The 16122-nt window shown below is 48.3% G+C and overlaps 1 protein-coding gene across 1 annotated transcript; it reads right to left on the minus strand.

Annotated features, from left to right (window-relative positions):
- Positions 1–377: 377 nt before the first annotated feature.
- On the minus strand, positions 378–16090 carry LOC130142035 (DNA-directed RNA polymerase I subunit RPA49-like). Its single transcript, XM_056323434.1, has 12 exons — positions 15862–16090; positions 15665–15768; positions 13896–13972; positions 11638–11723; positions 10862–10917; positions 10326–10470; positions 8631–8738; positions 8089–8185; positions 6917–7050; positions 5671–5752; positions 4062–4193; positions 378–771 (listed from the first exon to the last, which is right to left on the minus strand). The coding sequence occupies exons 1-12, from the start codon at positions 15920–15922 to the stop codon at positions 612–614; spliced, it is 1242 nt and encodes a 413-aa protein (XP_056179409.1). The 5' UTR covers positions 15923–16090; the 3' UTR covers positions 378–611.
- Between the last annotated feature and the right edge of the window lie 32 nt (positions 16091–16122).

The raw sequence follows: 16122 nt of genomic DNA on the forward strand, positions 1-16122 counted from the left end.
GACCCTCAGCTTTTCACCCTTTCTGAAGACGACACCAGCTCTAAGTCAGCACAATTCTCCCTCCTCCCTCCAGGACAGGAAAAGTGGTAGAAATATTTTGTTTGTGTTGCACCCTCATACTTTTTGACCACAGAACTACACTGAACCTCCAGTGAAACAGACACACACAGAGCCAAAAAGTTGTAAGTAACTCTTTGCTCAGTGTCTCTTTCTGTGCTTTCTACCCTGCATGTGTGAAAAAGGGGTAGAACAGGCCACGGGCCACGAGGTCACTGCTAGAACCAGACTGTAGTCGGTGGAGGACCTGCAGTTTCAAACCATGATCCTGCACAGCAGCACATCCTACGTATTTCTCTCCACCTGTAGACAGGAGGAAAAAAAAAAAAAAAAGGTTTTATTGTAGCTTTTTTCACACAAATCAAAAAAAGCAGCAGTTTAATGAGTGAACATCTGTTGTAAGCCAGCCTCAAGACAGGGTTTCAACAGGGTCACGTGCTGATGTTAGACAGCCAAATCCAACAGACAGAGAGAAGCATCCCCGTGCTGGTCTGTGTGCAGAGTGGCAGTTGAGAAAGAAACTCCTTTGCCCCTGCTCAGACCTCTGAGCCATTTTAGTTCATTTTCTTGCGCTTCCGTTGGTTCCCTGATGCCTTCTGCACAGGCAAGGGGAGAGAGAGAGTGCCCAGCTTGTGGTTCTGATCGTTCTCAAGTCCTGGCAGCCCCTTTGCCTTGGAGACCTTCAGCCGCATGGCCTTTGCGATATCCATCATCCTTGAAAACAGCAGAGGAACACTATGTCAGTGGGGAGCACAAGCCTTCTGTACCACGATACTGCACAAAGAGATCAACAGCCTTTTGCCTCAGGGGAGAAGGCAGGAGACACCAGCAAGCAGGATGCGTTCTCTGCATCTCAAGGATACCATGGAGACAGAAGCTGTAAGTCTTCAAAGGCTACAGAACGCTACCGAGCTGTGCACCACCACCTCAGAGAGCGTTATGAACCCTTGTTGCCTTACTCGGCGGCCAGCTGCCTTGAGAAATAATAATGCTGCTCTCCACTTCCCTACAAAGGGCAGAACAAGCATTATTTGTGTTCAGCTGCTGCTGCTGGCAGCACGCAATACCAGTTAGGAAGAACAAAATAACGTATGACTGGAGTCACTCAAGCTCCACCTAAATGTACAAGAAAACAGACTAGCCCTGGACCGAAATAAGTCCAAAGGTGGGGGAGGGGGCGGGAATTGTTGTCTAAACTCCTAAATTACCAAACTCTGATTTAGTGTTGAATTATATATAAATCCGTGCATAAGGTTAGGTCAGGATGACCCACCCCTCCATGAATGAAAGGGCTTCTAATCAATGGAGTCAGCCTTGGGAAGGATGAGAAATAAAGAACAGACAGTGAGAAAGAACACCATTACCTAAGTTACGCAGAAAGAAGCCTTCAAGTGAGGAAAGTTCTGTCTACAAGAGGAGACAGGCTGATAAGGTGTTGCAGTCCACTGACATAAAGAGAAAATTAGTTGAAAACAGGCCAAAGGTAACAGCGGTAGTGGGAGAGCATGACCTCGGACTCAAAACAGCCCCCACGAAAAAGGGCAAAACCCTGCTTGGGGAGCATCCAGAGTCGGTAAAGAACTGCAGCAGCGCTGTCTGAGGACGCGTGCTAATTTGCATTCAAAACGAGAAACTTGTAACCGATCCCGTGTATGATAAATGAATATGCAGTGTACTGCAAAGTATAAAACGTGGACGAACGAGGGGAGAAGTTAGGGATGACTTCATTGTAACCTCTGGGATCAGCTGACAGGCCAAACTGCCTTCTCCCCTGTAGGGACACCTACTGGGTAAAAAACTTTGTCCTATGCTTAACTCATGCTAGCTGTTAATACCTGTATTGTTTTAAGTTTGCTTTGCAGTCAGTGTATTAACACCAGCAATCTTTGAACCTCATTCTGTCACAAACTTGTATTTTATGTAACAAAAATCCTCAGCTGAAGTCCCTTTTGTGTAAGTCTCCAGAGATCTGAGTAGTTGATAAAAGGGATTTGACTCAGTGACTCTGTCAACGGGGGTCCCCGAATAGGTTGGTTGAATTAGCAGCAGGCAGGCTGGCTGGATGCAAGGGTCTCGTCTTTCTCGGGAAACCGACGGGCTGATCAAATATAAATGGTTCAAGGAAACTCCCACTTCTTAACACGACAGTGTCCCAGCCTCAGGTGGGGTCCTGAGAACACACAAATCCCAGAATCCTTCCAGCTGACTTTTATTATCTTTGAAATCTAAAAAGATTCAGTTGGGAAGGGTTCTTCAGTCAAACCTCCCATTCCAGGAAAGAATTATTCCATCAAGTGGCCCAGGGCTATGTGTATCTCCTCAATTTTTCTAACAGGTACCAGCCTCCTCCCCCCTTTTCTCAACAGCATCCTACGGCCCACGTTCCTAGCTCCAGTACAGAAGAACAAAACCTGGGAGCAAAAATCAATGTGGATTCCCTAAAAAGCTTAGTTCCGAAAGAAAAAGGAGGAAAAAAAAACCCAAACCCTAAATAAAAATTGGATAGAAACCAATAGCAAACACTGCTGTTAAACCCACTACTACCCATCAAAGAATAAAGAGCATAACTGTGGGCAAAATCAGAAATAATTGCAGCAAGGCTGATAAGGGAGCTTGCAAAACCAAGAGGTGACTAAGGGCTCTGATAACTTCCAGTTACGACCAGACCTTAACATAAAGCTCTCAGAAAGAAACCCTAGGATAGTCCACAACGTTTTTCTCGGTTGCAGCGAAGGGTTTGTGTCCCTCCACGGCTCCCGCTCAGCCGCGTGACTACTAAATAATCCTGTTAAGAAAGACCAAGGTGACTGAGTTATGAAGCACATGTCCTTGGCATCAGCATCGCTCACAGAACAGGACAGGGCAGGAAAGAGATGTTAATAAGCACGGCTGGACAGTCACGAACGGGGCCACCTGATCCCTTCCCAGCCAGGATTAAGAAGCTGCCTGCTGAGTTGATGTCTGCTTGCTGGGAGACTCCCCAGACAGCACAGTGGGCTGCTCGAGCAGTTCTGATCAATTCCTGATTTATTTTACCGTGGGGGGGGGGAGGGGGGGGAGAGGCAGAGAGACAGTACAGCACAAGCTGCAGTGGAAGAAGTGCCAGAGGAGCTGGCAGCAGGATCTAGCTGACACCTGCTGGGAAAGGCATGCCTTGCAGCTAGCAGCAGGTGCACGATGCTTCTGTACATAGTTTTCCAGGGAAAATTAAGAGTCCAGGGAGCAACCGCCCCCAAAAGCTAACGGAGCAAGGGTCGTTTGCCCTGAAGTTTATTTTGCAATCTGTTTTCAATCTGTTTGCAATCTGGGAATTTGCAACCCATTCACCATCACCAACCCGGATGTGACAAATCCTTATTTCAAATCCTGGGGCCAGCAGTTCTGCCTACAACCTCTCCCCATGAAGCTTTGCTGTTAAGTCCCCAAGTTCATCAGTTTTTCAAAAACAAGAACCAAGAAGCCAAGGGCAGAGTAAATAATTTCAGGGGGCTGGGTTTCTTCCATGTAAACACCACCTATATGCCCACAGTGTGACTGTAAGAACAAACCCCTCTTGTTTCTAGTTTGCCTGTTACAGTCGGCTACAAACCTGCACTTACAGCCAGACTGGTACCTAACAGGTACCTTCCAGCTCTGCAGGAAAAAGGGATACAGGGGACAGGAAGGGGAAAAGTGATGTGACTTGTCAGGCAAGAAACACAGCTGGGCGGCAGTGGATAGACCATCCTGCCATCTGCCCCAGCTGGCCATTCCAGTGCTGCCTGCCTCTGCTTCTTTTCCTGCAGAATAGCTGAAGAGCCTCTTGATGCACCTGAGGGTCTTTTGAGATGTGTAACCACCCCTCCTTTATGAACGCCAAGGCTTCAAACTAAAGCTTCGACACACAAAAGGCAAGAGTCCACTTACAACTAGTAGGTATTACTATGCCACCCAGGGGCCGGAGAAGCTCCCCAGCTCTCTCCTCAGGAGGATCACAGCAAGCACGAACACACGCAGCAACTCACCTGCTTTCTTTGAGCTTCACGTCATTCTGCAGAACAGTGAGGTCCGTTTGGAAGTTGTTGATGTGCAGAGCCAATGCAATGACATACGCTGTGATTTTAGCCTTCATGGACGCAGAGATTAAATTCTGGACACTGGATGGCAAGAGGGAGAACATATGAGATCCGGAGCGTCAATGAACGCAGAACACAACCCGCACAAGGTACAGACAGAACCGGAGCCCCAGTTAGACAGGACTTGACTTTTCCTAGCCACCAAAGAAGAGCTCAGAGCAACACAGACCTCCAAGCACTGGGACCTAACAGGTTCCTCTGCCCTCACATGCCCATATCTGTTCAGAGGTGCAACCACCAACTAACGCCACTTCAGTCTCTTCGGCACGCTGCTCCCTTGCGAGAGGAAACAAAGGGAAGCTGTTCCAAGCGCATTTGGCCTAACTAGTAATGGCACCTCAAATACATAATCCAGACAAAGCAGACAGCTAGCTGGTGATCCTCTGGGAGCATTTCACTGTTCGTCACTGGTTTGAGACTCCAGACAAAAGCTGGCCCGTTTGGACTCAAGTTCTCTGCTCCCACCACATCAACAGTGGCGGTGCAGCTGTGCTAGCGCTAGCGGAGCATCAGCATTATACGCTGCTTCTAGGTGGAGAGGCTGATGGCTCCTGGAGTGTGGGGAAGGCACTCTGGCAAGAGTGAGGATACTCTTCACCCTTGCCTGTAATTTGGTGCTTCCACTCATCGGGATGGCTGAATAATGCGTATTTATTCAGATTTCTAGCCACTTAGATGTATGTGGCATCCATCTGAAGGCTGCAGCCAAGGGCCACCCGGTCAAAGGCACCTCCACCAGCTGCCCAAGGCCCTCACTGCAGTAAGACAGCACTCAGCATCCCACAAGTGGCCCTGACACTGCTGGAAAGGACCTGCAGGAACTTCCCAGCCTCCGCTCCAGTCACGGAATGGCAGTTTCTCCTGGTGTGGGTCTCAGCCCAGGGTAAGTTAACTAGTGCAAATCTTTACACAGTTTTGTCTGTGTAGGTTTCACCAGAGAATTCAAATTAAGTCATGCCTAAAAGTTGATGTAAAAGCACCCCTGCTCGGCTAATAAAACTACGCAAGTGTGAAAAAAAGCGCCACTATTCAGCCACTGCACCACCTCCATCCTGACGCATTCTGGGACGGTGAAGAGACGACGCATCCGTGAGCTGCCTCGGTTCACAGTGAAAATATACACGTGGACATTTGCCTGTTCAGCTGCACCATCAAGACCCAGCTGCAAAGCCAGCACCCATTCTGCCATCCTCCATCCAGAAACCATCAGGCAGATGGCTGGGCACCCCATTTCGTCAAGCCAGCTTATATCCATAGGTGCAGGCTTGCATTTGCACACATGATCCTGTCTCTCCAAGTGACATTTTAGACTTGCACTGTCTAAAATGGACCATCACCAGCCACAACTCAGTGTTCTAAAGGGCTGGGGGTGTGAAGCGAGGAAGCTACCTTCCATTCTAGTAGGAAGTTTCCCGATAGATAATGTGTTCACGGCCCTTCAGGCTGAATCGGGCATCTCTCTGCCTCAAGGACATTCAAAACACACATAGTTCCTTACCTGCCATTGTTGTAGGTCAGTGAAGTGAAATTCTTCATGAGTTTCCTGCTAATAATGTGTGGGCATTCAGGACCCATCGGATCTAGGACAGAAAGGGGTTTTGCAGTGGAATGAGAAACACATACTCTTTCTCGTACTGCCCACCTCCAGCCGTCACAATAGCACATCTGCTACCAGGACATTTAGTGCCTCTTTCCAGGAATACTGAGAACCTAGAAGGAGCCTGGGCACTTCATTTCTAGGTCTCATAATTTTTCAGGTCAGAGAGGCTCCTAACAGCTTTTATTTTCTTTACAAATGGGATCTCTCACTTCAACACAACACAACTGGCAACGCATGTGTGTGTCTATGCCTGTTTCTCCTAATAGATACCTGCCTTTCAACCGATGGTCCTGTCACAAAGTAGCATTAGAACCGAAACCACACTAACAAATTCATGCTAGCACCAAGACTGGTCATTTCCACATCCTCCTTGACCAAATCCTGCAGGGCGACTCCTGTGTCTCCAGCAACGCAGGACAATATTTACAGCCAGGCTTGCCATCTCCTCCATCACCCCCCCCCCAGTCACTGAAAATGCTAACAACAACATTTTCATCACTGACAAGACTCAAGGTATGCAAGTTCTATGGGAGACAGCAAATCCTGAAATTCTTCAGGAAAATCTTTTGTGCAGTGCTTTCGAGAACAGCAGTTCCTGCCATTCTAAAAGCAAGATCCTGAACACAGGATTATTGCGATTCACACATTGAGCTAATAAGCAAACGAGGATGAAAACATTCTCAAAAGCACAAAAAGAGACACAAAGGATGTATCACACACTGTATGCCTCTTGCACCTGGAATATGGAGGCTGGATAGAGAGCGCTGACAGTTTCCAGCCTCTTGGCTTAGGCCTAAAGTGAAAATATAAACCATGTTTGTAAGCACAGTACTATCAATAAACTAGAAAGAACCTCAACATTTTCAATCTAAGCTACCTTATCTTCTATCAAGAGGATGTCACTGTGCCATCCTGATGCACAGCAGTTACAAAGAGACTGAAAAGGATGAGGCATACATCTTCCAGCAGACACAGAGCTAACAACCCTCAGCAACGCGGAGATCCTCAACTTCAGCATGGTACAGGCTGAAAGCAACTGCTGCAGCTAGCTGCCTGACCACACAGCTCATTCCGGGCAGCTTTACTCTTTTCCACTGTAGGAATTACAAACCAAGTCTCAGCAGGTAGCTTAAAACTCTCTTACGCTTCTTCTTGATCATTTTCAGGTAGCTGAACTTAATAAGGGTGTCCAGGAACCAGAGGCAGCGGGCTTTGTGATCTCTACTCTTCTCATCAGCAGGCAGGAACTTCAGCTCCTCTAAAACAAAGGAGCAATGGCTAAAAGAAAGGAGACGGAGGGAGAGGATGAGGCTCAAAGAACTAGGAACTAGTTTACATCTTCAGAAGACACACCTTTAACCTCAGTGCTCAGCTGTTTGAGGAGAGTCCCCTGGACACCTAGGAAAGGATAGCCCAGGAGGCTGCTTCGCGAGCACACTTTTCCTGTCAACGTCCCTCACGTTCAGCCAGCCCCGTTTCAGTGTGCGGCTAAGAAGGTCCCCACACCGCAGGCTCTCAACGCGGCACTCAGACACACTTCTGCTTCAGCACAGGCAGCCACGAAGTACGGGGAGTGAGGCACGGTGCTTTTCCTGCTCACTTCAGCCCCCCCAGCACAAAGGCTTGACAGCTCTAAGTGTATGTCCCTGCCAGCTTGCCAGGCTAGAGCAACCTCTGCAGCGAGTCAGTACTTGGCTGGGACATTTAAGGTAGATTTAGATTAGATATTAGGAAGAAATTCTTTACTGTGCAGGTGGTAAAGCCACTGGCCCAGGCTGCCCAGAGCAGCTGTGGGTGCCCCATCCCTGGCAGTGTTCCAGGCCGGGCTGGACAGGGCTTTAAGCAACCTGGGCTGGTGGAAGGTGTCCCTGCTCATGGCCAGGGGGATTGGAACTAGATGGTCTTTAAGGTCCCTTCAAACCCAAACCGTTCTGTCATACGATTCTGTAACACGATTCTGTGACAGTCCCCAGCCATGGGCACACTGTGCTCAGCACAGTTCTGTGGTTTACCTTCTAGGCACGTGACTTCAGAGCCCACTCTGGATTTCTCCACGCTCTTCCTCTGCCAATTGGCTCCCCAAAGGGCAGCCGTGCTGCTGTGCATGCAGCTTCCTCACCTGTACACAACTAAACCCCGTGGTCCACAAGGTAGGTGCGGCTCAGCCACGCTTGGATCAAATAACCTTCCTCTGTACTGAAAAAATCAGCCTGGGTACAGCGGAGCTGGCAGCAGTAGCCAACCTGCCCCACAGAATAAACTACAGTTTCACAGGGCCCACCTTCACTATTACAAGGCTGTTTGCAGCAGCATTACCTTTTGTCTTCCGTTTTCTTGGCGATTTCTTCCGCAGTGATGTTAACAAAGACCGCTGCTGGAACCCGCAACGCTTCATACTCTGCTGGGGACAGAACTGGAAGGATTTTCAAGAAAAGAACAAGTGTGCCTTTGCTCACCCTTCCGGACTGAAGGGCCCACAGTGAGATAAGCCCCATCCACTCTCACTTTAGGAAGCGTGGGGTAGGGAAGTAGGTACGGAAAGAAACTCGAAATAGGTAGGACCTAACACCACAACCTGGAAGCCAGTCAGTAACAAAGGACTGTGGTTTGACCCCAAGTCACTTCTCCCGCATGGCTCTGACCTCATTACTATTACCAGTCAAACTGCAGGCAAAAAAAAACCCCAAAACCACCAAAAAACCACCTCAACAAAGCATCTCCCTGCTCTCAGTTTTTGGCTTGTGAGGGGATGAGGTTCAGCTCATTCACACACCTGCCAGCACTCACTCCCATGTGCCAGACCACTGACACCAAAGGCTTAGAGGTGTGGGAAACCACTCCACCACAGAAAAAGATACTGTCCTCAAACTTGTAAACATCTTCTGGTTTGTCAGCATGTTCATTACACGGTGGGAGGAAGATGGAGATGTTCTGTACATCATCTTGGGCCATATCCTGGATCAAAGCTTTGGAAGGAAGCAAAAAAGACGACAGTATTTGGACCACGCAAACAAAAACACAGAGAACATGACCCCAACCCAAATCCTTCCTTTAAACGCAAGTCTACTTAATGGTGGTTCTTTTGTCAACACCAGTTCAGTCACAGTTGGGAGTTTTAAAGTTTTAGAACTCCAGTTTGTCCCACTTGGGCCAGTAGTAAGGAAAAGGCTACCGCTCTCCCCTGTTTTGTTTATTACTGCCACACGTAGGTGCTGACTACATCGAAAACATTCCAGTATGCACAGAAAGGCCGGGAGCTTCTGATACGCCTGCTACGTACTCAGCGTGCTGGGTTTTAACCTGGTGCCATCAGTTCTACCAAAAACTTTGTGTTCCTTAAGATTTAGAAAAGTCACTCCAGACTAAAGAAAAATCGAGGAAAGAAGCGCACCAAGACAAACTGGTTGCTGCTGCTGCTGCTGCACCTACCTGTTGCTTGCAGGACGGGCAGAAGATGGCTTTGGCAGCCTATGGTACAAAGCAGCTCTGAGAGCAATATCCAACCCGGAAGAGAATGCATGAAAGCCTGATAACAGATACCTCCTCCATTCATAGCCAACAAAGCTCAGAATCCCAGAAATACAGGTGAAAAGAAACTCTGGAGGTCTACTGTCCAACCTCCTGCCCAGAGTAGGACTGTCTCCAGCACCAGATCAGGGCAACCCTGGCTTTGTCCTCCAAAGCTTGGAAACCCCCCAAGAACGGTGACCCTACACCTCTGTGAGCCGTCCCAGGGCCGCACCACCCTCTGAGGCAAGAAGGTTCCCCCAGCCTCCGCCTCCCAAGGCGGGGTGACCACTGCCACTTGTGCTGTTGACCCCTTGCTGGCACTGCTGAGGCGGCTTTGGCTCCGACTGCCCTTTCAGGTAGCGGTGGGGCTGCTGTTAGATCCTCCTCGGCCTCCTCTGTCATTTTTTTACCTCCTTCTTGATCAGGGCAAGGGTGCAGGGGGGGCGGCAGAGGCATGACAACACAGTACAGATGCAGCCTCAAGGGCACTCAGTAGTGGGGTCGCCAACTGTCCTTGAAACATCACTTCACTGTGATGCCTCTGAGAGTGAACGTTCCCTGTAGCCTAAGTCCATCAGCCTGGTTCACAACAGCACCGGGGATGGCACCTGATGGGGCTGTGACCTGGTTTAGGGCACAGACCATTTTCCACAGCCATGCCACTGTGAAGCCAGGGTACAAGTTCACCTTAATGAACATTCAGCATCTCGGTTCAGACCAGGTGAATGTATCACCTTCATCCCAATAAAGTGGTATCTAGAGACCCCCAGAGGAGCTCCTAACAATGGGCAGGGAAGGACAGTGGTGCCACAGGGACCTTCCCTAATTCAGGCAACTCTGACACTAAGTCTAGCAGGATCAGAAGGAAGCAGTTCCCCTTCCACCAGAAAGATCTGCGAGTTCCTCCACCTGCGCCCTTCTCAGCTGTTAGACCAGCTGCTTCCTTGAAGAAAAGCCCTTTCTTCTTCCTACCATACTCGGCAAGTAACAGACAGAAAAAGGTACTTCTGATGACATTAATTAAACTCTGAGACAATACTTACCTGTTACTCCCTTTGCATCTATTATGTTTGCTGCTGCTTCTGTCACAGCTGTATTCAGAATATCATTGCCCACTGCATTCATTCGCCGAGAGTTCAGAGCTCGTTTCTGCTTGCTGGTACCAAAGGTCTCAATGCACAAATCCATCTGTGCAAGGTAGACAGAGATTAAAACACACTGAAGACACTTTGCATCCAAGAGGAAAACTCAGCTGCTAAGCACCACCTGTTCCACATTCACACTCCCTAAGAAAACTTTAAACTTTTCCCTGGGCCCAAGTCAACCACACAACAAGAACTGATCTGCGCAAAGGGGCAGGAGGTAACTGGGATTGTAATCAAGCCTAAAATAATTGTGAAAGTAATGCCAAGTCAGGCACTGAAAATGCACTGTCTCATGGACCTCCAAAGCACAGAGACAGCGCTGAACCTGCACGTACACCCTGCAGTAAACCAACCCTCACAGTCTCAAACAAGTATCATCTGCCACTGTTAGCTGTATAATCACAGAAGAACACGATATGGGCTTTCAACTTTACCTTCTCCCTGTAGGATTTTTTCTGATAATCCTTTGTGTCATCAGGTATTAAGTTATCTATAAAAGAACAAAAGTTAGCACGCTTGGCTTGCAGCAGCCAGGACAGCACACATACTCCGTATTCCTGAAGCTCTAATGCATCACTGAAAGACTTGGCACATCACTTGAGATCTCCTCCACAGGAGCTGGTCGATTAAACAAAACACTGAATACACAAGAGTATGTACCGTAAACAAAAAAGGAACGGCAGGCCAGTTTTTGCTATAAAGCGAACAAGTGTTAATGCGTGGATTGCAGCAATACCTGGCTCCTGCTGCACAGGTTAAAAATAAACTCCCCAAAGACTTCGGATTATCCTCCTGAGGTCAGTAACAAAAAGCAGTTCTGCTGAAGAAAAATGGTTTTGTTTTTCAGTGATCCAGTCCCTCGACCTGACAATTTCCAGGCTTCCCTCAAGTCGAGAGCACCTAGACAAGGCTGCGCTTATTCTGAACAGTGACAGCTTTGTTACTGACTCCAGCACTTCCAGCCTCCCATCCATAACACTCTCTGCTTATCCTCCACCCTAAATTTCACCTTGCTTCCTTCTCCATTTTTCGCATCATGTAGTGCCTTGGAAGATGATGCTGAGGGAATAAAGCAAAAACGAGGAGTAAAGCAGCCAGGGAGACAACAGAGACCACTGCTGTCAGCAACCAAGCAGTCCATAGCTCAACGAGTACGTAGGTCTAGCACACTGTGACTCTGGTGCTGGAGTTACACACAGTATCTTCCTACCTGACAGTAAGGGCTGCAGGCTGAATATTTCAGCATTATAGACTTGCATTTGCCCAGAGTCCTTGTCTAACACGCCGACAAAATACCTGGGAAGAACAGGAGCAAGTGGTTAGTGAGAGACAGATCAGTGGAAGTGATGTTTTAAAATATATGGTGCAGAGCCATGTGTACTCCCCACTCCCTGCCAACCCTCTGCCTTGCGAATACAAGTCTTCCAAGCGCTTTCAGGACGTCAAAATAAAACAAGCTACCTTCAGGGCACGCACACATAGTTCACACACACAAGTGTGTGTATATATATATATATATATTTATCTCTCTAAAGACTTGTTGCTCTAAGTAAACGTAGAAGCCTTAAGACAACCAAATTAACTCCCAAACGCACAGTTGAAGCCTAGGTGCTGGAGTGCTAGCTGCTACTCTGTCTTTTTTGATGCACCAAGACCCTTGGTTTCTCAGTGCTTCTATGCAGTTTCCTGTGTTTTTAAATCTTGGGTTCCCTGCAGCCAGTTCTCTGCTCAGTACAAGTCACCAAGTTCTCAGAGCTTCTCAGAAACATGACTTTGCTGTCTCTAGAACACGGTAATTTCTCTCAGGTAAATTCCTTTTCAGCCCACATTTCAGTGGGGCAAGCCCAAATGGTTTGTACTGCTCCTCACTGTGCCTCATGACCCACCAGAAACAGGAACAGAACACCCTTGTCTGAAGTTGATCAGGGGTATCAACAGCACCAGTTTTTTATCTGGCCAGAAGAGTTCATTCCACATCAACCCTTCTGACTAGCGCCCGAACTTGCTCTCCTCCACAACACATCTTCCTAAAACTCAGGACACGCTCCCTGAAGACAAAATCCACCAGCACAACAGGATGCCTGCTGCAGTGGGAGCAACACACCACGCAACTACTGCCCAAGTACAGTGCAAATGACCATACTTCGCTGGTCAGGAAAGGATCTCTTGGCAGTTCCTGCTGTTCCAGAAAGCCCAGAGGTTTGCTGAACTCATCGACTCAGAAAAAAACTGGACTGTTTGTTCAGAGGTGGCTTCTGCTCCGTGTTATACCAACAATAGCCGTTACGAGTGCACAGTTTTAGGCTGACAGCTGCCACGAGCAACGGGAATGGATCCACTGTAGGAAATCCTCACACATGTAGCTGAAGCACACGTAGGAAGAAAGGGACAGAAGGAAAGGATAGGAAAACTTGAAAGAAAAGCAAGAAATTAATTTATTAATTCTTGCCTGCATCTCTGGAGATCCTGAGGCATATGCACACCTAATGCAAAACTAGTATTTGAAGCTGAATGTATATCAGCTGTTAGCTTGCCCTCTTAGTTACCACAGCTCAGAATCTCCAGAGGTGCAGGCAAGAACCACTTAAGCCGCTAAAATCATCTCTTATTTAATGTTCAGAGATAAGAGCACTAAATCGCCCTAGAAATAACACTGCAATACCTGTATCACACATTCATTAAACTAAATTTATCTCTCCGAAGTAAGGAAGAAAAAGCCCCTTTGTTCATTTTTTTTCCGCTACAGCATCTTAAAACTGAAGGCTGTTATATCTGACGGTCCAGTGCTCCTGGTTTCACCTCTCGGAAAGAACAAAGATTATTAGTATTAGCATGTTTTGATAGACTATTTGCAAATTTCACATTAGCTCTCCACCCATTTGGCGGTTCTTGTATTCCAGAATGAGACAGATCTCGCATATAAAACACTCCTTAGGAGGACCGTGGGATCTGCGCCAGTGCCACAAAGGTCACATTCTTAAACCAGGACATGTAAAGGCTGGTGATTTCACCGACACTTCCTTTTATAGTGCATGGCACAGACGCCTTATCAGTTCACATAGCAGCATCATGCTGTGGCCCTGAAGTTAAGGGATGATTAATGACCCAGGGGTTTCCTGGGCAGCAGCAGATGATCTTGAAAATTCTTTATCTTTTAGTTTCTTAATAACAAAGCTGTTATTCCTAGGTTTCAGCTACATCAAATCACTTTCTCACCCTTCCCTTCACAAGATCTTTACAAATACACTCTATCTGTATGTAACATCACAACTTCCAAAGGGACGCAACACACAAACAACGCAGCTGCTAGGTGCTAGAGCCTCCTGTCAAAATCTTCTTGATTAAAATCACAGCCTCTGTGGGGACTTCTGAGCCAGCTTTAAGAAAGTCTACCAGGAACTTTGTATCTGAGTAATTCCTCTGCATCCACCTCCATGTTCCTGCCCCCACTTTGCCTGCAACCCATACCTGCATAGGGAGTTACATTTCCTAACTTCGCTGCTGAAGTTATTCCCCACATATGAAAGCCTTTCAGTTTCTGAGACCTGAAAAACAAAGAAAAATTACCTGAGTACAGGGCTGTAAATAACCTTCTCTGCATCTGCTTTATTATCCCTGATGCCACAAAGCTCTACATTCCCAGGCATCAGACACGAGTCGTGTACGCAAACTTCACTGCCCAACTTGGGTACGTGTTGCAGCAAGTCAAAATCTTTAAAAGACAGCACTTCTTGAAGCTTAAACTACCCATGATTCTACTTCAGCTTTCACTGGGCCAGAAGATGAGGAACCATTGCAAAGAAATTATGAGCATCATAATTTGAATTTAGATTTTATCACTGTAGCAGTTGGGTGCCACTACACTTAAAACATCATGCAGTCTTTACTGCTGTACTTTAATCCAGAAGCAACTTTGTGAAAGTAATAGGTTTATTCACAAAGTTGCCAGTGAATAGAGATCAGGCCTCTCTGCCAGAGAATTTAAGATACTATTCCCAATGCTTTAGGGTCCTTAACACAGCCGCTCAAAGCTTCTCTAAGCTTCCAACGAGGACAAACCTTACAGATTTCAGCCTGGGCCAGAGGCAAACACTGATCAGAGTCACTACTACAGACAAGGGGAACTGTTTAAGATATAATGTCTAATGATCCGCTCAAAGCTCCAAGTGACCGCAATTCACTGGAAAAAAAAAAATATCCCACCAAAACCAAACCAACAAACCCAAAGAGCTAGCACTATCAGGAATGGCTCAATCACCTAGATGTACTTCAAAACTTTGTGTTTCTACTGTACTTCAGACAAAATCCTCAGGGAAAGTGTACTGAAGTAATTTATTCCTTAAGTAAATCATGCATGCAAGCAGCTGTAAGACTTAACAATACCAGCAGAAAGCATCTCCTGACTTTAATCGTGGTTCCCTCTTCACTGAAAGAAGCAGAAATCTCCTTGTAATGTAATGTAATGTAACAAAAATCTGGGTGAAGAATTCACTGTGTTCACTATGTAAACATAACACAACAGATTTTGTGATCATGAAGACCTGACTAGTTGTTAAGTAACGTCACTTTCAAACATTATTTCCCTTTAGGTTATTAAAATAAATCAACAACACACAGAACTTCAGTAAATGAATGAACCTTCATCTGAGAATACATAACCATGTATCAATCGAAATGTTTCACAGAGGCTGGGGTTAAACTCTAGTTATTTATATACACATTTGCTACAAAGAAAAACTCCATGCAGATTTTCCGAGCTTTGTTCATTGTACAGTAAGGAGGGCAGCTGGAGCAGGGCAGCTGTTTGAGGGCAGCAGCAGTCTCCCTGAAACGGGACCACAGGGCCTGCATGTCTGACCCAGGTTCCCAATCCCTACTTGCAGGAGCGGCCACGGCCACAGACATAAAAGGCGGGAGCGAGATCAGAAGAAGCGCAAACCCTTCGTCACTAGCTGAGGTGGGTAGCGTTGCCGGTATGCCTCGGGGTGCTGGTCTCACGCCGGTCTCTGGCAGGCCCCGCAGCCTCCCAGGCGCCGCTCCCTCCGTGCTGCAGCGGGGTGCTCCTCGCACACGGAGAGCGGGCACGTGTCGGAGCCGCACCGATGCCACGGCCCGGTTTGGGGCAGGCGCAGCGCCGGGCTCCCCGCGGCCGCCCTTAGCGGAGGCGCCGACGCTGCCAACACGAAGCACCGGCTGCAGGCGGCCGCCGGGAGCCTGCTTCCCTGGCGGGCCCTTACCAGGATCCTCCGGTGTTTCTTCCCGGGATGGGCCGTGTCCTTGTTTCGGTAGACGGTGAACCGTATGGAGTCGGCCTGCCGCACCCTGCCGTTGGAGAACTGCACTGCAAGGCGGAGGGGAGAGGCCGTAAGTCCCGCTCCAGTCCGTGCTCCCGCCCGGCCCGGCCCAGCCCAGCCCAGCCCAGCGCCCGCCTCACCCAGCACCGCCGGCTGCTCCGGCTCGGGGTCCCCGTGGTAGCACCAGGTGGCGGCGGCCATAGCGGAGGGAGCTCTCTCGCGGCCCGGGCCGCCCTGCCTCCCCGAGCGGCTCTATACGTGAGGCCCGGCGCCCACAGCAGGCCGCGGCCTACTCCCCGCCGCCACCGGGCCCGCTCCGCTCCAGCGGCCGCAGTGCTGCCCAATCACGGCTATAGTTATTGCCGAGTCGTGAAGGGAAGAGTGTGGGAGGGCGGTGCCGT

This window comes from Falco biarmicus, chromosome W, assembly GCF_023638135.1.
Source record: "Falco biarmicus isolate bFalBia1 chromosome W, bFalBia1.pri, whole genome shotgun sequence".
NCBI lineage: Eukaryota > Metazoa > Chordata > Aves > Falconiformes > Falconidae > Falco > Falco biarmicus.